The sequence below is a fragment of the Plecotus auritus genome, assembly GCF_963455305.1.
Source record: "Plecotus auritus genome assembly, chromosome: 6".
Classification (NCBI taxonomy): Eukaryota; Metazoa; Chordata; class Mammalia; order Chiroptera; family Vespertilionidae; genus Plecotus; species Plecotus auritus.
Genome location: NC_137773.1, coordinates 91,478,954 through 91,503,210, shown reverse-complemented (window position 1 = coordinate 91,503,210; position 24,257 = coordinate 91,478,954). Strand labels below are relative to the sequence as shown.

Genomic DNA, 24,257 nt, shown 5'->3' with positions numbered 1-24,257 from the left:
GCATGTCCCCAACTGGGGATTGAGCCAGAAAGCTGGGCATGTGCCCTGATCCAGAATCTAACTGTGACCTCCTGGTTTATGGGTTGATGCTCAAACACTGAGCCACACTAGCCAGGCCATCACCTCTATTTCTAAAGTGTTTTCATCACCCCAGAAGTGAACACTATACCCACTAAGCAGTTACTTCTCATTCCCCCACCCCTCAGCCCTGGGCAAGCATTTATCTGTTTCTGCCTCTATGAATTAGCCGATTCTGTACATTTCATATAAATAGAATCACACAATACATGACCTTATAGTCTAGCTTCTTTTACCTAGCATACTGTTTTCAAGGTCATCCACGTGGTAGCATATATCATATGATTGAATACTATTCCATTGCGTGCATACACCACCTTTTGTTTATCCATTCATCCATTTATGGACATTGGATTATTGCCACCCTTTGACTATTCTGAATAGAGTTACTATGATATTGGTGTGCAAGTTTCTGTTTGAATAACTGTTTCAGTTCTTTGGATCCATATGTAGGAGTCAAATTGCTGAGTGATATGCTAATTATATGTCCAACATTTAGGAATCACCAAACTATTTTTCTAAAATGGCTACACCATTGTACATATACTCCCTACCGCCAGCAATGTGCAAGGGTGCCAATCTTCACATCCTCAGCAAAATGTGGTACTTCCATTTTGTTTTGGTTTTATTAAAGCCTTTCTAGTGTGTCAGGTGACATCTTGTTAAAGTTTTGATTTGCATTTCCCTAATGACTAGTGATGTTTAATACCTTTTCATGTGATTATTGAACATTTGTGTATCTTTTTTTGAGAAATGTTTGTTCAAGACTTTTGTCTATTTTTTAATTGGGTTGCTTGGCTTTTTGTTGTTTAGTTTTAAGTGTTCTTCTGAGACATGTGAGTTGCTAATATGTTTTTCCATCCAATAGATTCTTTGCACTTTCTTCATAGTCTTTTTACTTTAATAAATAGGTGCATTACATTTTGATAAAGCCCATTTTATTTTTTTTTCTTTTCTTGTTTGTACATTGTGTGGCATATCTAAGAATTGGTTGCCAAACCCAAGGCCATGAAGATTTACTCCTGTATTTTCTACTAACTGTTCTATTTTTATTGTATTTTTAATATTTTCATTGATTTTTTAGAGAGAGAGGAAGGGAGAGGAATAAAGAGAGATAAACATCATTGATTGGCTGCCTCCTGCACACACACCACAGGGAATTGAGCCTGCAACCCAGGCATGGGCCCTGATTGGGCATTGAGCCAGGGGGCTTCTTGATTCCTGGGTCAATGCTCAACTGCTGAGCTACATAGCTGGGCCTAACTGTTTTATTTTTAGATCTTAAATGTAGGTCTTTGACGCCTTTTTACCTGATTTTTGTGTATTTTGTGAGGTATGGGTCCATCTTCCATTTTTTGCTTGTGCATAGACTATTCTTTCCCTCATTGAAGTGTATTGCTGAAAATTAGTTGACATAAATAAATGGGTTTATTTCTAGACTCTCAATTTTATTTTGTTGATTTATATGTCTACTCATGTGGCAGTACCATACTGCTCTGATTACTGTATTAAGTTTTGAAATCAGAAAGTTTGAGTTCTCCAACTTTGTTTTTCATTTTCAATGTTGTTAGGGTATCGGGGCCTCTTGCAATACCATATAAATTTTAGGATGAGCTTTTCCATTTTTGCAAAAAAGAAATGCTGTTGGAATATTGTGAGTATTGCATTGAATCTGTAGATCAGAATATTGCCCTGTTTAAAATATTGTCTTTTTATTCATAATCACAGGATACTTTTCAATTTACTTAGGGTTTTTAAATTTCTTTAGCAATTTTATACTTTCCAGTGGACAAGTCATGAGCCTTCTTCGATAAAGTTATTCCTGGTATTTTGTTGAAGATTTTTGCATCTATGTTCATAAGAGTTAATGACCTATAGTTTTGTTTTCTTTTTATATCTTTTTCTGGTTTTGTTTTTAGAGTAATTGTGGCCTCATAAAATTACTTAGTGTTCCTTTTCATTCTATTTTTTAGGAGTTTACAAGAATTTGTGTCAATTCTTCCTTAAATGGTTAGTCGAATTCAGGTCTCCACTTTTATTTTGGAAAGTTTTTTTTAATATATTTTATTGATTTCAGACAGGAAGGGCAAGGAGAGAGAGAGAAACATTAATGATGAGAAAAAATCATTGATAGGCTGCCTCCTGCATGCCCCCTACTGAGGATCTAGCAACCTGGGCATGTGCCCTTGACTGAAATAGAACCCGAGACTCTTAGTCTGCAGGCTGACATTCTATCCACTGAGTCAAACCAGCTAGGGCAATTTAAGAAAGTTTTAATTATGAATTCAATCTCCTTACTTGTGACAGGTCTGTTCAGACTCTAGTTCTTCAGTTACTTTTATAGTTCATGGCTTTGTAGGAATTTGTTTATTTCATTCAGGTTATATAATTTGTTGTTGAATAATTGCTCATAATTTCTCTTATCCTTTGTAAATTCAGATGATTGGTGTGTGTGTGTGTATATATATATATATATATATATATATATATATATATATATGTGTGTGTGTGTGTGTGTGTGTATATATATATATATATATATATCATTATTGTGTATACAAAATATGTGTATTATTATAATATATACTAGAGGCCCGGTGCACAAAATTCTTGCATGGGTAGGGTCCCTAGGAGGCCGGCAATCAGGGCCAATTGGGGCTTTCCAGCTGGCAGCCAAGGCCTCCCTCCCAGGCTGCCGGCTGCTGGCCAGGGCCTTCCTTCATTCAGCACCACCCCTGGTGGTCACTACATGTCATAGCAAGCGGTCTCCCAGTTGAACTCCCACGGGGACAATTTGCATATTAGGCATACACACATATATACACACACACACATATATATGTATATATATATGTACATATATATATGGCATTATTTAGTAGACTTATAACATATTACAGATAACATTTGGTATATAGTGTAACATAATATATACAAAAGATGTCTATACATAAAAGTGGTATTATAACTACAACTGCTGGCACAGTTACTAATCTAACTCCCTTATGTAACTCCCACAACTCATAGAACTATCCCTGGAGATGAAGGAGCAAGAAGACAAGAATGTCACCCTGAGTATTAATCAGGCAACAATGCTGGTGAACTGGGATGTGGTGCAGGACTCAGGTGGCTCAGGTAATGACGGATACGGAGAGAAGGTCAATGAGGCTTCACAGTGGAACAAGAAACCCAAGGATGTGACAAACAGAGAATTAAATATTAAGGGAAGTATGGGCTGTGGTGGGTCAAAGGAGAGAATGCATCCCAGAAGGAAGGGCCTTTGGGTCACCCCAAGATGTCAACCTTGTCCTTGTCTGTAGGCCCTTCTGTGGTGGGCCTTGTCTCCTCTCCAGGGATGGGCAAGTTGCTGGTTGAGGCCCCACTGGTCCTGGAAACTGAGGAGCAGTCAGTTCTGAATGAGACACACAAGGGCCTGTTGCAGGAAGTCTCCCCTGTCCTGCTCTCAGATGTCATGTCCGCCTTTGTGAACAATAAGGACACTCAGAACCTCAGCTCCCCAGTCACCTTTGTCTTCAAGCATGTGAGTGCTGGTGAAATGGGGCTGTGGGTGTGCAAGAGACCTGAGTCCTGGACACAGTCTTGGGGTTCATAGACTCTCCCATGGGTGGATCTTCTCCCCAGGAAAGCCCATCACAAGCAGGATTTGGGTCAGCATTTCTGAGCACCAGAACCACTAGCTCACAACTTGCCCTGTTCCTATAGTTAGTGACCCCGGGGCCAAGGCAGAAGGTGTTCTGTGTCTTCTGGGAGCCTGGCCAGAAGGGGTGTGGTCATTGGTCCTCCAAAGGCTGCTGGATGGTGGGCACCGGAGACATCAGCACCACCTGCCAATGCACCCACCTCAGCAGCTTTGCCGTCCTCATGGCCCACTATGATGTGCAGGTGAGAGCCTTGAGAAGGGACTTTGTTCAATGTCTATTTCTATGTAACAAATTCCCATGCATGTTGCACCTAAAAAAAACATAATTTATTATTCTGCAATTTATGTGGATCAACAAATATACATGGTATAGCTGGGTTGTCCAGTCAGGGTCATACACAAGCCTCTCATCTGAGGATTTCTGTCCTTCTCTGAGCTCCCTGGTTGCTGGCAGAATTCAGTTCCCTATGGTTGTAGGACTGAGGTTTTACACTCTTGTTAGCTGGCAGCAGGGGTCACATTCAACTACTAGGGCCTACCTGCATTCCTTCTTATGTGGCCCTCTCGCAGGCCCTTTCACAATGTGTCTATGCTCTTATCTGGAGGCCAGCAGCAGAAGCTCCCTCGCATCGAGATATTCTCCCGCCCTGGCCAGTGTTCTCAGTGGTTAGAGAATCAGCCCATGCACTGAAGTGTTGTGGATTCGATTCCAGTATGTTGTTTAATCTCCACATATTTGTGGGTTTCTTTACTTCCTTTTTGTAGTTGAGATATATATATATATATATATATATATATATATATATATATATATATATATGGTTTATTGATTTCAGAGAGGAAGGAAAAGGGAGAGAAAGATAGAAACATTAATAAGAGAGAGGGAAAATCATGGATCGGTTATCTCCTGTGTGCCCCCCACTGGAATCAAGCCTGCAACCCAGGCATGTGTCCTGACTGGGAATCCAACCCTGACCTCCTGGTTCATAAGTTGATGTTCAATCATGGAGGCATGCTGGCCCAGCTTTGCAATTGCTTTCTAATTTTAAGGCATCGTGGTTGGAGAATATGCTTGGTATAATTCAATCTTCTTGAATTTGTTAATGCTAGTTTTGTGACCCAACATATGGCCTGTCCTTGAGAATGTTCCATGAGCACTGTAGAAGAATGTATAATCTCATCTTGGGATGAAAGGTTCTATAAATGTCAACTATGTCCATTTGATCTAGTGTTTCATTTAAGGCTGATATTTCTTTATTGATTTTGTGTTTGGTTGATCTGTCTAGAGCTGTCAATGGAGTATTAAGGTCCTCAACTGTGATTGTGTTTATCTATTTCTCCCTTTAATTCTGTGATTAGTTGTTTTATATATTTTGGTGCTCCTTGATTGGGTGCATATATATTAAGAAGTGTTATGTTTTCTTGATGTAGTGTACCCTTTATCATTTTAAAGTGGCTATCTTTGTATCTTGCTATCTTTGTTATTTTGAAATCTATTTTGTCAGATATAAGTATGGCTATACCTGCTTTTCTTTGGATGTTTTTTGCTTGGAGAATCATTTTCCACCCATTTTCTTTGAATCTACCTTTGTCTTTGCAGGTTAGATGTGTCTCTTGCAGCATTTGGTTGGCTTTTGCTCTGTGCCTCTTTATAGGTGGATTCAGACCATTTACATTTAGGGTAATTATTTATGTATAAGGATTTTCTATAGCCATTTTGTCTTTTATTTTCTGGTGGCTCTGTGCCTCCATTGGTTCTTTCCCTTTATGCTTCTGTCTGTTGTTTTGTTTGGTGATATTCCATACTTCTTCCTTCTGTTTCCTCTTTTTTTAAGCTATGTGTCCTGGTTTGGGGATTTTTGTGTGTGGTTACCATTAGGTTTATAAAAAATAAATTTGCTTGCATACAGTAGCCTTTTTTCTTTTGAGTGCATCTGATTTTCATTCTCCTTTGCCAGTGCAGTCCTTTACCCCCTCTCCTTTTATGATTTTGTTGTCACATATTATCCCTGTTTAAGCTGTAAGTTTTTGGTGATCTTACTCATAGAGTTGTGACCTTTTGATCTTTGTTTCAGGTAGAATAACCCTCTTGAGTATTTCCTGCAATGGAGGTTCTCAGTGAAAAAAAAAGGGGGCCCTTATCTTCTGTATGTCTGGGAACATCTTTATTTCTCCTTCATATTAAAAGGATAATTTTGCTGGACATATTATTTGTGGCTGGTAATTTCTCTCCTTCAGATGTTTGAGTATTTGGTTCCACGCTCTTCTGGCTTGTAGAGTTTCAGTTGAGAAGTCAGATGAAATTCTGATGGGTTTTCCTTTGTAGGTCACTGGCTGCTTTGAGAATTTTTTCTTTGTCATTAATTCTTTTTTTAAAAATTTCTTTATTGATTAAGGTGTTACATATGTGTCCTTCTTCTCCCATTACCCCCTCACCTATGCCCTCCCCCTTATGCCCTCACCACTTATGCCCTCACCCCCCTTTTGTCTGTGTCCATTGGTTAGGCCTATATACATGGATACAAGTCATTTGGTTGATCTCTCCCCCTTACCCCAACCCTCCCCTACCTTCCCTCTGAAGTTTGATGGTCTGATTGATGTTTCTCTGTCTCTGGAACTGTTTTTGTTCATCAGTTTATGTTGTTCATTATATTCCACAAATGAGTGAGATCATGTGATACTTATCTTTCTCTGACTGGCTTATTTCACTTAGCATAATGCTCTCCAGTTCCATCCATGTTGTTGCAAATGGTAGGTATTCCTTCTTTTTTAGCGCAGAGTAGTATTCCATTGTGTAGATGTACCACAGTTTTTTAATCCACTCATCTACTGATGGGCACTTAGGCTGTTTCCAAATCTTAGCTATGGTAAATTGTGCTGCTATGAACATAGGGGTGCATATATCCTTTCTGATGGGTGTTTCTAGTTTCTTGGGATATATTCCAAGAAGTGGTATTACTGGGTCAAATGGGAGTTCCATTTTTAGTTTTTTGAGGAAACTCCATACTGTTCTTTACAGTGGCTGCACCAATCTGCATTCCCACCAGCAGTGTACCAGGGTTCCTTTTTCTCCACATCCTCATCAACATTTGTCATTTATTGATTTGTTGATGATAGCCATTCTGACAGGTGTGAGATGGTACAGCATTGTCGTTTTGATTTGCAGCTCTAGAATAATTAGTGACTTTGAGCACGTTTTCATATGTCCCTTGGCCTTCCTTCTGTCTTCTTTTGAAAAGTTTCTATTTAGGTCCGTTGCCCATTTCTTGATTGGGTTGTTTATCTTCCTTTTGTTGAGTTGTATGAGTTCCCTGTAAATGTTAGAGAATGAACCCTTATCAGTGATAACATTGGCAAATATGTTCTCCCATGTAGTGGTCTTTCTTGTTGTTTTGTGGGTGGTTTCTTTTGTTGTGCAAAAGCTTTTTATTTTGATGCAGTCCCATTTGTTTATTTTCTCTTTATTTTTCATTGCCCTAGGAGCAGTATCAGTAAAGATGTTCCTTCTGCATATGTCTGAGATTTTGCTGCCTGTGGATTCCTCTAGTATTTTTATGATATCCTGTCTTATGTTTAAGTCCTTTATCCATTTTGAGTTTATTTTTGTGTATGGTGTAAGTTGGTGGTCTAGTTTCATTTTCTTGCATGTATCTGTCCAATTTTCCCAACACCATTTGTTAAAGAGACTGTCTTGACTCCATTTTATGTTCGTGCCTCCTTTGTAAAATATTAATTGAGCATAGTGGTTTGGGTCGATTTCTGGGTTCTCTATTCTATTCCATTGATCTATATGTCTGTTCTTGTGTCAGTACCAGGCTGTTTTGAGAACAGTGGCTTTGTAATACAGCTTGATATCTGGTATTGAGATCCCACCTACCTTGTTCTTCTTTCTCAGGATTGCTGTGGCTATTCAGGGTCTTTTTTTATTCCACATGAATTTTTGGAGAGTTCGTTCTAGGTCTGTGAAATATGCTGTTGGTATTTTAATGGGGAGTGCATTGAATCTATAGATTGCTTTGGGTAGAATGGACATTTTGATTATGTTGATTCTACCAATCCATGAACACAGTATGTTCTTCCATCTGTTTATATCTTCCTCTATCTCTTTTTTCAGTGTCCTGTAGTTTTTGCATATAGGTCTTTTACCTCTTTAGTTAAGTTTATTCCTAGGTATCTTAATTTTTTTGGTACGATGGTAAATGGGATTGCTTTTTTAGTCTCTCTTTCTGTAAGTTCACTATTGGTGTATAGAAATGCCATAGATTTCTTGGCGTTAATTTTGTATCCTGCTACATTGCCGAATTCATTTGTTAAGTCTAGTAGTTTTTTGATGGAGTCTTTAGTGTTTTTTATGTACAGTATCATGTCGTCTGCGAATAAGGACAGTTTTACTTCTTCTTTTTCCAATTTGGATGCCTTTTATTCCTTCTTCTTGTCTGATAGCAATGGCTAGTACTTCCAGTACTATGTTGAACAGGAGTGGTGAGAGAGGGCATCCCAGTCTTGTTCCTGTCCTTAAAGGAAATGGTTTTAGTTTTTATCCATTGAGTATGATGCTGGCTGTGGGTGTATCATATATGGCTTTTATGATGTTGAGGTATGATCCTTCTATTCTCACCTTGCTGAGAGTTTTTATCAAGAAAGGGTGTTGGATTTTGTCAAATGCTTTTTCTGCGTCAATTGATATGACTATGTGATTTTTCTCCCTCAATTTATGTGATGTATCACGTTTATTGATTTGCAGATATTGTACCATACTTGCATCCCTGGTATAAATCCTACTTGGTCATGGTGTATGATCTTTCTGATGTACTGCTGGATCCGATTTGCTAGGATTTTTTTTGAGGATTTTGGCATCTTTGTTCTTGAGGGATATTGGCCTGTAATTCTCTTTCATTGTGTTGTCTTTATCTGGTTTTGGTATTAGGGTGATGCTGGCTTCATAGAATGAGTTTGGAAGTGTTCCTTCCTCTTGAATTTTTTGGAATAGTCTGAGGAGGATAGGTTTTAGTTCTTCCTTGAATGTTTGGTATAACTCTCCTGTGAAGCTGTTTGGGCCTGGGCTTTTGTTTGCTGGAAGGTTTTTGATGACTGCTTCAATTTCTTCCATAGTTATTGGCCTATTGAGATTTTTAGAATCTTCATGAGTAAGTTTTGGAAGGTTGTCTTTTTCTAGGAATATGTCCATTTCCGCCAGGTTGTCTAGTTTGTTGGAATAGAATTGTTCATAATATTTTTAACAATCCTTTGTATTTCTGTGGGGTCTGTTATTATTTTGCCTCTATCATTTCTGATTTTGTTTATTTGAGTCCTCTCTCTATGCTTCTTGGTGAGCCTGGCTAGAGGTTCATCAATCTTGTTTATTCTTTCAAAGAACCAGCTCTTGGTTTCATTTATCTTTTGTATTGTTTTTTGGTCTCTATGTCATTTATTTCTGCTCTAATTTTTATTATCTCCTTCCTTCTGCTCACTCTGGGCTTTTCTTGTTGCTCTCTTTCTAATTCTTTAAGTTGTAGCATTAGATGATTTACTACCATTTTTTCTTGTTTTTTGAGGTAGTCCTGGAGAGCTATAAACTTCCCTCTCAGGACTGCTTTCATTGTGTCCCATAGGTTTTGGATTGTTGTGTTTTTGTCATTAGTTTCCAGAATGCTTTTAATTTCTTCTTTGATCTCATTGGTAACCCATCAACACTTAATAAGATGCTATTCAGCTTCCAAGTGTTTGTGTGTTTTGGATTGTTTTTATTGTAGTTTATTTCTAATATTATGCCATTGTGGTCTGAAAAGATGCTTGGTATGATTTCAATCTTCTTGGATTTGGGGAGACTTTGCTTGTGACCCAGTATGTGGTCTATTTTTGAAAATGTCCCATGTGCACTTGAGAAGAATGTATATTCTGCAGCTTTGGGATGAAATGTTCTGAAGATGTCAATTAAGTCCATCTGATCTAGTGAGTCATTTAGGATTGTTGTTTTTTTGCTGCTTTTTTGTCTAGAGGATTTATCCAGTGATGTCAGTGGTGTATTAAAGTCCCCTACTATGATTGTATTGTTGTCTATCTCTCTCTTGATATCTTCCAGGAGATTTTTTATGTATTTGGGTGCTCCTGCATTGGGTGCATATATATATTTACCAGGGTTATATCCTCTTGTTGTATTGATCCCTTTTGTATTATGAAGTGGCCTTCCTTATCTCTTGTTATGGCCTTCACTTTGAGGTCTATTTTGTCAGATATAAGTATTGCTACTCCTGCTTTTTTTTATTTCCATTTGCCTGAAAGATATTTTTCCATCTCTTCACTTTCAGTCTATGTGAGACCCTTGTTCAGAGGTGGGTCCCCTGTAGACAGCATATATATGGGTCATGTTTTCTTATTCATTCAGCCACTCGATGTCTTTTGATTGGAGCATTTAGTTCGTTTATGTTTAAAGTTATTATTGAAAGGTACTTGTTTGTAGCCATTTTTATTTTTTGAGGCTGTGTTCCTTCTTACCTTTTTGTTTCTTCTTTTTACAGCATTCCCTTTAGCATTTCTTGCATTGCTGGTTTGGTAGTGATAAACTCCCTTAGCCTTTTTTTTGTCTGTGAAGCTCCTGATTTTACCTTCAATTTTGATTGATAGTCTTGCTGGATAGAGTATTCTTGGATTGAGTCCATTGCTTTGCATCACTTTGTATAGCTCCTTCCATTCCCTTCTAGCTTGATGTGTTTCTGTTGAGAAATCATTTGATAATCTGATGGGGGATCCTTTGTAGGTAACTCTCTGTCTCTCTCTTGCAGCCTTTAAGATTCTCTCTTTGTCGATAATGTTTGTCATTGTAATTATAGCATGTCTTGGTGTGGGTCTTTTGGGATTCATCTTGCTTGGGACTCTTAGTATTTGAGTAACTTTTTTCTTCCCCATATCAGGGAAGTTTTCTGTCATTATTTCTTCAAATAAATTTTCTAATCCTTGCTGCTCTTCTTGTCCTTCTGGAAGCCCTATTATATGTATGTTATTTCGTTTTGCATTGTCCCAAAGCTCCCTTAGGCTCTCTTCCTGCTTTTTAATATTTTTCTCTAGTTGCTGTTCAGATTGGGCTGATATTTTAACTCGCTGATTCGGTCCTCTGCTTCTTCTAGTCTACTGTTGAAGCCTTCCAGGGTGTTTTTTATTATAGCTATATCATTTTTCATTTCTTCCTGATTTTTGCATAGGTTGTTGATTTTCTCATCCATCTGGTGTATGAATTGTATGACCGTTACTCTAAATTCATTTTCTGTCATGTTGCATGCTTCCGTTTCACTTATTTCCTTACTGGGCAATTCCTCCTTTTCTTTATTCTGGGGATTGCTTCATTGTCTCCCCATTCTGACTATCACCAGAAGATTCAGATGTCAAGTTGTGGGAGCCTGGACCATGTGCAGTGGGAGTTTTGCACCCCCCAAGTGTCACTGAAGAGCTCTGATACCAAGACGTGCGGTTACTGTGGGTTGGTTGGAACCATGCTCGCCCTGGGTCAGAGTCACAGGCACTTAGTGTGGCCTCGTGTATGCACCTAGAACAGGGGTGGGCAAACTTTTTGACTCAAGGCCCACAATGGGTTCTTAAACTGGACCGGAGGGCTGGAACAAAAGCATGGATGGAGTGCTTGTGTGAACTAATATAAATTCAAAGTAAAGGAGCGGAGGGGAGAGCAAGAGAACCCTCCGCTCTTTCGGCTCCGCGGGCCAAATAGAACAGCCGAATGGGCCGGATCCGGCCTGCAGGCCGTAGATTGCCCACGGCTGACCTAGAATCAGGGACCCTGCCTGCGCCACAGAGAACCCACTGGCATGTGCCAAAAATCAAAGTCCCCTATTGCATGTCAGAAGTCAGAGGCTCCCTGTGTCCATGCTGAGAATCGAGTATCACAGTCTCTGTTTCTTAGTGCTACCTCACACTGAGAATCAGGTCCCTGTGTGCACATGCACCAAAAATTGGAATCACTGGCTCTTAGTGTGAATGTACTGGGAATCAGGGATCTCAGGCGCATGTATTGAGGAACGGAGTCTAGTCACTGGTGGTCAATGCTGCCTCTTGTGTGGAGATTCAGGGTCCATGATCTGCCCAGGAGACTGGGTTGCTCAGTTGCACTGTGTTGGCACGAGGTTCACTTCTTCCCTGTGGTAAACAGCCTTCTGTGTGCGCTTGCCCTGAATCAAAGTCAGGTGGCACTGCCCCTTAATGTGGGTGTGGAGTCTGCTCACGGGGGTGTGCACTGAGGAAAACAAACTCTGTGTGTTCATGTACCCAGGCTCAAATTCAGCGCTGCCTTCCTGTGTGAGCACAGGGTCTGGTCGTGGGGAACAAACTCCCCGAGACCGCACATCCAGGTTCAAATTCAGCGCAGCCTCTCTGCTAAGGTGCAGGGTCTGGTCATGAGAAACAAACTCCCCGGGTTTGCACCCCCAGGCTCAAATTCAGTGCTGTCTCCCTGCGTGGGCGTAGGATCTGGCTGCAGAAAACAATCTCCCCAAGGTCATGCACCTATGCTCAAATTCAGGACTGCCTTCCTGCCTGGGCATGGAGATGAGTTGCGAGAAACAAATTTCCCGAGTTCACAAGTCCGGGCTCAAGTTTAGTGCTGTCTCCCTGCCCTACGTGGGCTCAGGATCTGGTCGCAGAAGACCACCTCCCTAGGGATGAGCAGCTAGGCTCGAATTCTGCTCAGTCTCCTGCCTGGGTGCGGAGATGAGTCGCGGGAAACAAATTCCCCGAGTTCGCAAGCCCGGGGTCAAGTTCAGAGCTGTCTCCCTGCCCTGTGTGGGCACGGGATCTGGTCGCAGAAGACCACATCCCTACAGATGAGTGGCTAGGCTTGAATTCCACTCAGTCTCCCTGCCTGGGCAAGGAGACTAGTCGCTGGAAACAAACTTCCTGTGTCTGACACCAAGGCTCAAAGTCAGGCAGAGTTGCCACTGCTTTGTGTGTGCAAAAAGCCTTATTGTGTGGCTGGGGTCTGGTAGTTTCTATGTCACTGCCATGGGGGCAGCGGGGGAGGGGGATTGGCCTTGTGACTCACAGAAATCTGTGGCCGGGTGCCTGGAGTCCTGGTGTCCTTGGGTCTGCAGCTGTGGTGGCAAGTCTTCTACCAGAGTAGCTGTAAGGTCCTGGTTTGCTTCCGAGACCAGGCTGGGTGGTGGTGAGGCTAGGATCCTAGTCTCAAGCAGTTCTGTTCTTCAAGATGGGGTGGTCTCTGTGCCGTCAGTGTCTTCTCCCTGTCATTAATTCTTGACACTTCACTACCAAGTGCCTCTTTGGATTGAGGTAACTAGTAATTTTGTTTGCTTTTTTGAGGATCTAGTTCATTCTATAGGTTTGGAAAGTTCTTATCCACTATTTCTTTGAATAGACTCTCCATTCCATGCTCCCTCTACTCCTCCTCCAGAATACCTATCCTATCTAATAAAAAGGGAATATGCTAAGTGACCCTCACACCATCGCAAAGATGGTGGCTCCCACAGCCAATAAGGAGGGAATATGCTAATTGACTGCCACACCCTCAAAGATGGCGGCACCCACAGCCATAAAATGGTGGCACCCAGTCCCCTCAGCCCCACCAGGGTGGCAGGCACGCAACAAGGCTGGGCCTCCCCCCAGGCTGCCCAGCTGCCCAGGGCCAGTTCGAGGCACAGGCAAGCCTCGGATGGTGGCTGCCCAGCCGCCCAGGGCCACCCGAGGCTCAGGTAACCAGGGCTGGCCGAGGCTTGTGCTGTTGGCAGTGGCAGCAGCAGAGGTGTGATGGGGCGTCGCCTTCCCCTGATCGTCGGGTCGCCTCCCACCCCTGAGGGCTCCCAGACTGTGAGAGGGGGCAGGTAGGGCTGAGGGACCCCCCCTCCAGTGCATGAATTTTCATGCACCAGGCCACTAGAAATTTTAATATTGCTTTTTCTGATGGAGTCAGATAGTTCTCATAGAGCTCTTTCATTTTTCTTTATGCTCAAGTCTCTCTCTTCTCCCCCTGAACCATTTCTAGATTCCTATATTCAATATCATGAATTCTTTCCTCCATCTGGTTGGCTCTGTTTTCTATGCTCAATAATTCACTCTTTTTTTTAAATATATTTTATTGATTTTTTACAGAGAGGAAGGGAGAGGGATAGAGAGCTAGAAACATCGATGAGTGAGAAACATCGATCAGCTTCCTCCTGCACACCCCCTACTGGGGATGTGCCCGCAACTAAGGTACATGCCCTTGACCGGAATCGAACCTGGGACCCTTGAGTCTGCCGGCCGATGCTCTATCCACTAAGCCAAACCAGTTATGGCTCAATAGTTCACTCTTAATCTCCTTAATTGCATGCTTCATTTCTAGGATTTCTGATTGGTTTGGTCTGTTTGGTAAAGTACTCATTTTGTTCATTGATTTGTTTTCTGAGTGCCTTGAATTGACTGTCTGGATTTTCTCACATCTCATTGAGTACTTTCAGAACTACAATCTTGAAATTTCTGTCATTTATATCAGGGCGAGGGGCCTCAGGAGGTTTGTAGGCTGGCCATACCCCTCATCGGGGTAGGGGTCCCCACTTGGGGGCAGGGCCAGCTGGGGCGAGGGGCCTCAGGCATTTTGCAGGCCTGCCACACCACCCATTGGGGTAGGGGTCCCCACGGAGGGTAGGGCTGGCCAGGGCAAGGAGCCACTGGCAGTTTGCAAGCTGCAGTTGTTCTAGTCTCCGGTCAATCTGGTCATTCCGCCGTTTCAGTCTCTGGGCTTTTATTATATAGGATATTTCCATGTGTTCCAGCTTGCTTTCTGGAGATTTTACATTTTCTTTCTGGCCATCCTCATTACTTTCCTTGTTCATGGTATTTACTGTCCTCCTTTGCTTATGCATTTATCTCTGAAGAGGTCTTTCTAATATTTTCTAGTAGATGGTGCTGAATTGCAAGATTGTTTTACCTCTGTGATCTCCCAGTCTTGAACCACTGTGGCTTCTGTAAGACAGTACAGATATGCTGCTTGGGGATGGGGTTTGTTTTGCCCTTACCATAATGGTAACCCCTGACATCTATGGGGTTCCACCCAAAACACCCCTCCAGGGGATGTCACAGAGGGAAACAGCAGTTTTCCTGTAGTAGCTCTTTGTTTACAGATAGCATTCTCCTGGACCCAACTCCAAGGGCAAAGGGAGGTGAGCTTTGGGAATCCAAGCGGCAGCAGGGCTCTGTGGTTTTGTTTCTTTGTCTGAAACACCACCACCAGCTGGACAGTGGGGAGCTGCATGGCAGAACCACGTGCTCTGTCAGGTATGTGCTGACTCAGACACTCCCTCACAGCTCACACTGCTGGGCTGCACCCCCGGACTCCCCCAGCCCCTGCAGCTCTCCCTCCCAGCCAAAGGAATTACCTACTACTACCAGCTTTCTACCCTCCCCAGCCAGCCAGGGGCTGCATCTGCAGGTCCTCCCTTCTCATCTCCCCATTTATTCCCAGTTGCCTACTTTTAGATGTTTCAATATGTAGGTCTCTTAGGCATGCATCTTTGTTGAGCAGGGATTTGTATGTTGAATTATACTTGGTTAACTTCTTGAAATTTCAGAGGCAGAGAACAAGGGCCTCTCTCATGCCACCATTACTCTGATGTCACTTCGTTGTCCCTCTTTTTTTACTCACATAGTGTTATTTTTTACGGCTGTGCATTTTGTGTTTTTATTATCTCTAAAAGATTATTCTATTCCAATCTACAAAAAGACACTCCATTCTTTTCATTTCCAGCACATTTCATTGTATGCGTGTGCTGTAATTATATATCAAATATTCTCATAGTGGGAATTTCGTTTCATGATCATTTCCTACTATAAATAAAGCTGTAATTATTTACACACACTGCATTGTTTTCCTGTTTGAGTATCTAGTTAGTATGCATACTATGTCAAATTTTTTTTCATGGTACAGTGAAAAGTTTATTTCCCTTGGTGACTTAAGAACTCAAATAAGAATGTACTAACTATTTGGTAACACTCAATTATTTGGCCTCTGCAAAGCTAAGGGTGATTCACACTTGCATGCAGGCACAGTGACACCTAGAGACACAGCTCCAAAATTCACAGGTAGACTTACCTCCAAATCTGTAAAATATGTCAATGCCATTGTAGTGGTATTTCCTCAGGTGATGCTTACAAAACAGAAGATCTAAAGTATACTTAAGTGTTTTAACCTGACTTTTATTACATGAAGGAAGAGGTGATCTTCATCAGTATTTTTAAATGGGAAAATCAAGCATTTTTCTCAACACTTATGATAGTCAAGGACATTGAAAATATTTCCCTATTCCAAATATGGAATGCTGATATGTCTCTAAATTGCACTGCTCATCTCTTAAAAAAGAAAAAAAAAAGATATGGGTATTGCATAAGAGGATCTCTTCATCCTTAATACTGTGTTTTAAGGCAAGAAGCATATACAAAGAGGCAGAAGAGTGAATTGTTTAGGTGAAAGCATAAAATAAAATATTACCTTTAGCTGGGTTTACTCTTATCCCTAACCTATATTGGTAGAGATTTCCATATTTTAGCATATAGAGGTCACACATGTGAACACTCCTACTAGCATTACCTGAAGCTGTATGATTCCTCACACTCTCACAACAAGGTCATTATCAAAGTTTTGGATCTTTATCCATCTGAGAGATAAATATAACATATATTGTTATATTAGGAAATTTGTATGTCTTTCATTATGAATGGAATGGAATATCTTCATTTAAGAGAGATTTATATTTCTGTTTCTGGAAACAGGTTGTTCGCCTTTTGGTCCATTTTTCTATTGGCCTGTTGATATATTTCTTATGGATCTGGGAGCTCTTTATATAGTAGAGGAGTTAGTTTATTTCATTACACTAAAGATGCTCAAAACCTGGTATGTGTCACAATCACCTGGAGAGCTTGCTATTTATTTGCAAATATTTACTTAGAAAATAACATCAATCTTGCAGATTTATTGCAATAATAAAAATAGTGTAAATAATACCGTATTACTCTTTATCAGATGCACCAACTTTGAACATTTAACCTCCATATTCTTTATCATTTTCATATTTCTTTTTTTTTCCTCTCTCTCTCTCTTTCTTCTCTCGTCTACTTACACTAAAATTAATTTTTGAAATTTATCATTATGGATTTAAAATGATTTGAAAAATCAGGCAGGGAAAAATTTAATCTTAAAAAAATAGGCAGGAAACCTAGCCAGTTTGGCTAAGTGGATAGAGCATCAGCGTGTGGACTGAAGGGTCCCGGGTTTGATTCTGGTCAAGAGCACATGCCTGGGTTGCAGACTGAATACCCAGCAGGGGACGTGCAGGAGACAGCTGATCAATGATTTTTTCTCATCATTGATGTTTCTATCTCTCTCTCCCTCTCCCTTCCTCCCTGAAATCAATAAAAATATATTTTAAAAATAAATAAATAAATAGTAAATAATAGGCAGGAAATATTACTTTCAAACTACCACCATCATCAGTACTTTTCCTTTTTTTCACTTTTTATTTTTTTAATAAATCTTTATTATTCAGATTATTACAATTGTTCCTCCTTTTTCCCCCCATAGCTCCCCTCCACCCAGTTCCCACCCCACCCTCTGCCCTTACCCCCCGCCACTGTCCTCATCCATAGGTGTACAATTTTTGTCCAGTCTCTTCCTGCACCCCCACACCCCTTTCTCGCTGAGGATTGTCAGTCCACTCCCTTTATATGCACCTGATTCTATTATATTCACCAGTTTATTCTGTTCATCAGATTTTTTATTCACTTGATTTTTAGATTCACTTGTTTATAGATATGTATTTGTTGTTCATAATTTTTATCTTTACCTTTTTCTTCTTCTTCCTCTCTTAAAGAATACCTTTTAGCATTTCATATAATACTGGTTTGGTGGTGATGAACTCCTTTAGCTATTTCTTATCTGTGAAGCTCTTTATCTGACCTTCAATTCTGAATGATAGCTTTGCTGGGTAGAGTAATCTTGGTTGTAGGTTCTTGCTATTCCTCACTTTGAATATTTCTTGCCACTCCCATCTGGCATGCATAGTTTCTGTTGAGAAATCAGCTGACAGTCATATGGGTGCTCCCTTGTAGGTAACTAACTGTTTTTCTCTTGCTGCTTTTAATATTCTCTCTTTGTCTTTTGCTCTTGGCATTTTAATTATGATGTGTCTTGGCATGGTCCTCTTTGGATTCCTTTTGTTTGGGGTTCTGTGCACTTCCTGGACTTGTAAGTCTATTTCTTTCACCAGGAGGGGTAAGTTTTCTGTCATTATTTCTTCAAATAGGTTTTCAGTATTTTGCTCTTTCTCTTCTTCTGGCACCCCCATAATTTGGATGTTGGTATGCTTGAAGTTGGTCCAGAGGCTCCTTACACTATCTTCATATTTTTGGATTCTTTTTGCTTTTTGCTTTTTCGGTTGAGTGTTTTTTGCTTCTTTGTATTTCAAATCTTTGACTTAATTCTTGCGATCCTCTAGTCTGCTGTTGGATCTCTGTATATTATTTTTTATTTCAGTCAGTGTACGCTTAATTTCTAGTTGGTCTTTTTCATATCATCGAGGGTCTCGCTAAATTTATCAGCCTTTTCTGGAAAATTCTTGAAAAACCTTATAACCGTGGTTTTGAACTCTATATATCCAGTTGTTTGCTTTCCTCCATTTCTTTCATTTGTGATCTGTTTCTTTGTCTCTGCATTTTGGCTGCTTCCCTGAGTTGATAGAGTGGCTTTGTGTGCTAGATGTCCTATAGGGCCCAGTGGCTCAGCCTCCTCAGTTACCTAAGGTGGACACTCTTGGTGCACCCCTTTGTGGGCTGTGTACACAGTCTTGTTGTAGTTAAGCCTTGATTGTTGTTGGTATCACTGGGAGGAATTGACCTCCAGGCCAATTGGCTGTGAGGATCAGCTGTGTCTACGCTGGGAGAACTGTGCTGGAGACACTTTTATGAGACAAGACTTGCAAAGTTGCAAAAGCCTCTGTGCTCAGCTTAAATGTGGCGGAGTCTCAGGGCAGAGCAGACAGCAGTGGCTTCCCATCAGCCCTGCCCTAAGAGTGCCCTGGGTCTCAGTGTCCCGCAGTAATTGCTGCAAGCACCTCTGAGAGGAAGCCGCCCTTGAGTTTCGCCCGCTGCCAGACAGTCCAGTTTCTCCCCGAATGAGTCTGGGTCCCCAGAGTCTCGCCTGGAACTGGAGTTCAGAGCAGTCGGGAGCTTTTGTCTCCCTCCTGATTGAGAAAGCCAGCCATGTACTCAGTTGCCAGCCCTCTCCACGCGCGCGCCTCCATACCTCTGCCTCCTGCAGCTCCTGTGAGTCTCAATGTGCTTTTCTCTTTCCTTCTAGTTGTAGAATTTCCACTCAGCCAGCCTTCCTGTGGTTCTGGATGATGTCTGTTTTGTCTTTTAGTTGTAGTTTTGAAATTGTTGTGCGAGGCAGCAGTTTAGGTGTTTACTTATGCCTCCATCTTGCTTTCTCCTCAGTACTTTTCCTTCTTTAACCAAGGATTTAAATCTGTAAGGAACAGGTGTTGCAGGGATAAGGTGAGTAAGTCCAAGTGAGGGAGTTGATCCCTGGACATCGAGTCTCTGGATACAGACTCTATCACACATCATGGGGATGGAGGATGGTGCTCAACATGGAACCATGTGCCTCTGTGACTGTCACATGATAACCTATAAGCTTAGTCATGAAGGAAAATCAACCCTATGATTTCTAGGGTTCGGTCCTGAATGAGGACTCTCTTATCCCTCAATGTTTACAGGGTCTGAATTAGTCAGTTCAGGACCCCCTAGAATTCTAACAGTATCCATAAACATCACAAATTTACCTGGCTCCTCCACTCCTGATTGTGTTGTACCCTGCCCAAACTGAAAATGGCAGAAGGGTCATTAACGCAGATTAGGAGAGTGTGACTGCTCTCTCCTCTTTGCTGGGTCCCAGGAGGAGGATCCCGCCCTGGCTGTGATCACCTACGTGGGGCTGAGCCTCTCTCTGCTCTGCCTCCTCCTGGCGGCCCTCACCTTCCTGTTGTGCAAAGACATCCAGAACACAAGCACCTCACTCCACCTGCAGCTCTCTCTCTGCCTCTTCCTGGCCCACCTGCTCTTCCTCACGGCCATCGACAGAACTGAGAACAAGGTACTGATACTAACACAAAGGACACATGCCCTGATTATGGAATGAGGAATACATGGGGCCAAGATGCATTGGAAACTTTAATAAAATGACCTTGGGTTCTGGGAAGGTTAAAAGGGTGAGTAGCAAATTTCACATTGACCCAACTAGAAATCATACCTTCTTCTTTTTTTCCCTTTTTTAAATATATTTTTATTGATTTCAGAGAAGAAGGGAGAGGTAGAGAGAGATAGAAACATCAATGATGAGAGAGAATCATTGGTTGGATGCCTCCTGCATGCCCCCAACTGGGGATTGAGCCTGCAACCCAGGCAGGTGCCCTTGACCAGAATCGAACCCAGGACCGTTCAGTCTGCAGGCTGACACTCTATCCACTGAGCCAAACAGGTCAGGGCAATCATACCTTCTTTTGACAATTCCTTCATATACAACAGAGTTGTCCCAAATGGCAAGGTATAGGAGAGGTCCTGGGTCCGTGCTCCACCCTGACAATCCCACCTGGTGACTCGCACTCCTCCCCCAGGTGCTGTGCGCCATCATCGCGGGTGCCTTACACTACCTCTACCTGGCCTCCTTCACCTGGATGCTGCTGGAGGGCCTGTACCTCTTCCTCACCGCACGCAATCTGACGGTGGTCAACTACTCCAGTGTGAGCAGGTTCATGAAGAAGTTCATGCTCCCTGTGGGCTACGGAGTCCCAGCTGTGATTGTGGCCATTTCTGCAGCGTCCAGGCCTCACCTTTATGGAACACCTGCCCGGTAAGGGCAAATTCCCATTTCTTTATCTGTGAGATGTGTGGGATTGAAGAACATGCTTACTTTCTTCAAGACAGTATCTTCAGAGCCAACCACAGAGCCTATCACAGAAGAGACACTCAATGTTTGCTGATGAGTGAATTTACATAATTGTTCTACATTTCTAAGGACCAATGCATTTTTAATTCTCTCTCCTTCTTAGCTGCTGGCTCCACCTGGAAAAGGGATTTATATGGGGCTTCCTCGGACCAGTCTGCACCATCTTCTTTGTGAGTAAAGACATCAGAGCATCCTTAAGTCTCAGTTGAGGGTCATTGGAAGAGCAAAATTATAAGGAGGCAGGAGGAGGACATGAGCAAGAATGTTTCTGGATTGTTTTGGCTTTGCTTTGGTTTTCTAAGACTGCTCCTAAAACTACAAGCTCTAGCACTGTTACTAAATATAAAAAGTATGTAAATGTGGAATTTCTGTTGGACAGGCTTAATATCTATCTTTTATTTTGAGATAACAAACTAAAATTTTATTCACTAAACCTTGTGTGTTTTCCTGAAGGTCAATCTAGCTTTCTTTCTGATGACCCTTTGGATTTTGAAAAGCAAACTCTCTTCACTCAACAGTGATGTGTCCACCCTCAAGAATACAAGGTAAAATGGAGAAGAGGATGACAGCCCATAGACATGTGTAGTCCCAAGAACAAATCCATGTGCCTCAGCACCCCTAATGTCCCTTCTTGAGGTCTTCTAAGGGAACCCAGAGTAAAGAGGTGCAGCTGTCCTCCAATGGCAGCCAGCTTGGATTTAGTGGTGGGCTGCTGACTTCCTGGCCACAATATTATGTCTCTAATCTCAGCTTGTAACTCCCTCAGCAACAGGAGGAATTTACATTGGTTGATAAACATTCTTTGGACTTTTGTCAGCAGTCCTACAACAGAAGTACAAAGACCACGTGTGCCCTTAATAAAATCTGTGACTCCTCCCACAACCCAGTCTACATTTCCATACCCACTCTGGGTCAGGCTCCTTCTCACCCCTCTCCAGTGTCCTTTCTTAACTTTGCATGTCATTATTCTGTTGTATTAGCCATTGGAATAGCCATGACCTTTATGAAAATAGAAATCTTGCCTCTGTTACTTTTAATGCCCAGGTCCAGCACTGCCTGATGCACAGTACAGACTCAGTAATGTTGGCTAAATAAAATTAGGCATCACCAGGGAGCATTATAGAATTTTTTTTTTGAAACTTACATTATGAAGTGTCACAACCCTACTCATTTCAATCAAAATGCCATCCTGGACCCAACTATCATTTCTATTGTGGAGAATCATTGACAGTCAAGGTCAAAGCTGAACACAACTCTGTCTGTGAACTGATTACCAACAAGGGACGGCAGGAGCATTCATGGGGTGTTGATGAGAATGGCCTTGATTCTGTTATTCTGGGTGCATATGGGCCTCTCTTCTCCTCCTACCAAGGATGCTGACATTTAAAGCGATAGCTCAGCTCTTCATCTTGGGCTGCACGTGGTGTCTGGGAATCCTGCAGGTGGGTCCAGCTGCTCTCGCCATGGCCTATCTCTTCACCATCATCAACAGCCTGCAGGGCGTCTTCATCTTCCTGGTGTACTGTCTCCTCAACCAGCAGGTACCACTGTCCACTTCCCACTCAGGACTCTTTCCATTCTTACTGTTATCAGTCAGCTGACTCAGAGCATGCTTTGCCTCTGCAGGTCTGGGAGCAATACAGGAAATGGTTGAAAAGGGTCAGGAAAACCAAAGCAGAGTCTGAGCAATACACCCTCTCCAGCTGAGCCATCTCGGATGCCCCTAAACACAGTGTGGTAAGGTCATGCATTGCTCCCAGAGCACTTCACTAACTGATAGAGTACCTCATGCCCAACACACTGGATGACCTGGGTATACAGCAGGTGATGCCCTAGGATGGCTCCCACTGAATTTACTCTTTGATTCCTTAACCATTAGCAATGGTCTCAGTTAGAAAATATATATATTGCTCTTACTCCTGAGGAATTGTGTTCTTCTGACTTTTACACATTAGCACCCTTTTTTAAAAAAAATAAAATTATCCTTAGTTGTATTTAAAATATATAATATCATTTTAGGTTTACAAATATGGACCTTATACATTAAACCATACAGATATGTACATATTTCTCCTTTCTCTGATTGATATTATTTTGAAGTATGATATGTCTTAAATTTCATTTTCTTTTTTTTAATTCTTTGTTTAAAGTATTACATGAGTTTCTTTTTGTCCCTTATTAACCTCTACCCACAATCCCCTCAGCCAAACATAAGCCCTCATGCCCCTCCTGTCCATGTCTATTGGTTTTACTCATATGAATGCATACAAGTCCTTTGGTTGATCTCTTATCCCCTCAATCCCCGCCATCCCTCAAAGGTTGGACAGTCTGTTCAATGCTTCTATGTCTCTGTTTCTATTTTTGTTCACCAGTTTATGTTGTTCATTATATTCCACAAATGAGTGAAATCATGTGATATTTATCTTTCTCTGACAGGCTTATTTTGCTTAGCATAATGCTCTCTAGTTCCATCTATGCTGTTGCAAATGGTAAGAATTCCTTCTTTTTACAGCAGCGTAGACTTCCACTGTGCAGATATACCACAGTTTTCTAATCCACTCATCTACTGATGGGCACTTAGGCTGTTTCCAAATTTTAGCTATTGTAAATTGTGCTGCTATGAACATAGGGGTGCATATATCCTTTTTGATTGGTGTTTCTGTTTTCTTGGGATATATTCCTAGAAGTGGGATCACTGGGTCAAATGGAAGTGCCATTTTTAATTTTTTGAGGAAACGTCATACTATTTTCCACAGTGGCTGCACCAGTCTGCATTCCCACCAGGATTGCACGAGTGTTTCTTTTTCTCCGCATCCTCCCCAGCACTTGTCCTTTGTTGATTTGTTGATGATAGCCATTCTGACAGGTGTGAGATGGTACCTCATTGTTGTTTTGATTTGCATCTCTTGGATGATTAGTGACTTTGAGCATGTTTTCATGTGTCTCTTGGTCTTCTGTACACCCACCTTTTTTTTCTTAATTGTTTAAGGTATTACAAATAGTAGTCCATATGTCTCCTTTTTTTTTCCCCCATTGACTTCCCCCCAGCCTCCCCTACTGTCTGGAAGTTGCCCTCACCCCCACCCCAGTGTCTTGCATCTATTAGTTGTGCTTATATGCATGCATACAACTCCTTCATTTGATCTCTTACAACCCCCACCCCAACTCTCCCTTACCTTCCCCAGTAGTTGACAGTCTGTCCAATGTTTCTTTGCCTCTATCTATTTTTGTTCAACAGTTTATAATGTTCTTTATATTCCATAAATGAGTGAGATCATGTGGTATTTATCTTTCACTGACTGGTTATTTCACTTAGCATAATGCTCTCCAGTTCCATCCATGCTGTTGCAAATGGTAAGAATTCCTTTTTTTTTTACAGCAGTGTAATATTCCATTGTGTAAATGTACCACAGTTTTCTAATCTATTCATCTGCTGATGGGCATTTAGGCAATCTTAGCTATTGTAAATTGTGCTGCTATGAACATAGGGGTGCATATATCCTTTCTGATTGGTGTTTCTGTTTTCTT

At 41.6% G+C, this 24,257-nt stretch overlaps 2 protein-coding genes across 2 annotated transcripts in view; both read left to right on the top strand.

Moving 5' to 3' along the window:
* The window catches only part of LOC308251747 (adhesion G protein-coupled receptor E2-like), a gene marked incomplete at both ends in the record, with an annotated part of 130,770 nt that overhangs the window by 19,473 nt on the left and 87,040 nt on the right, over positions 1-24,257 (top strand). The gene's annotated exons all lie outside the window — the stretch shown is intronic.
* Positions 3,120-22,436, top strand: LOC308250597 (adhesion G protein-coupled receptor E2-like; the record flags this gene model as incomplete). The annotated part of the gene is made up of 9 exons (XM_080673280.1): positions 3,120-3,306; positions 3,399-3,629; positions 3,806-3,981; positions 19,680-19,877; positions 20,398-20,633; positions 20,833-20,899; positions 21,183-21,274; positions 22,102-22,270; positions 22,356-22,436. 9 exons carry the CDS (start codon positions 3,120-3,122, stop codon positions 22,434-22,436), a joined length of 1,437 nt encoding a protein of 478 aa, XP_080529406.1.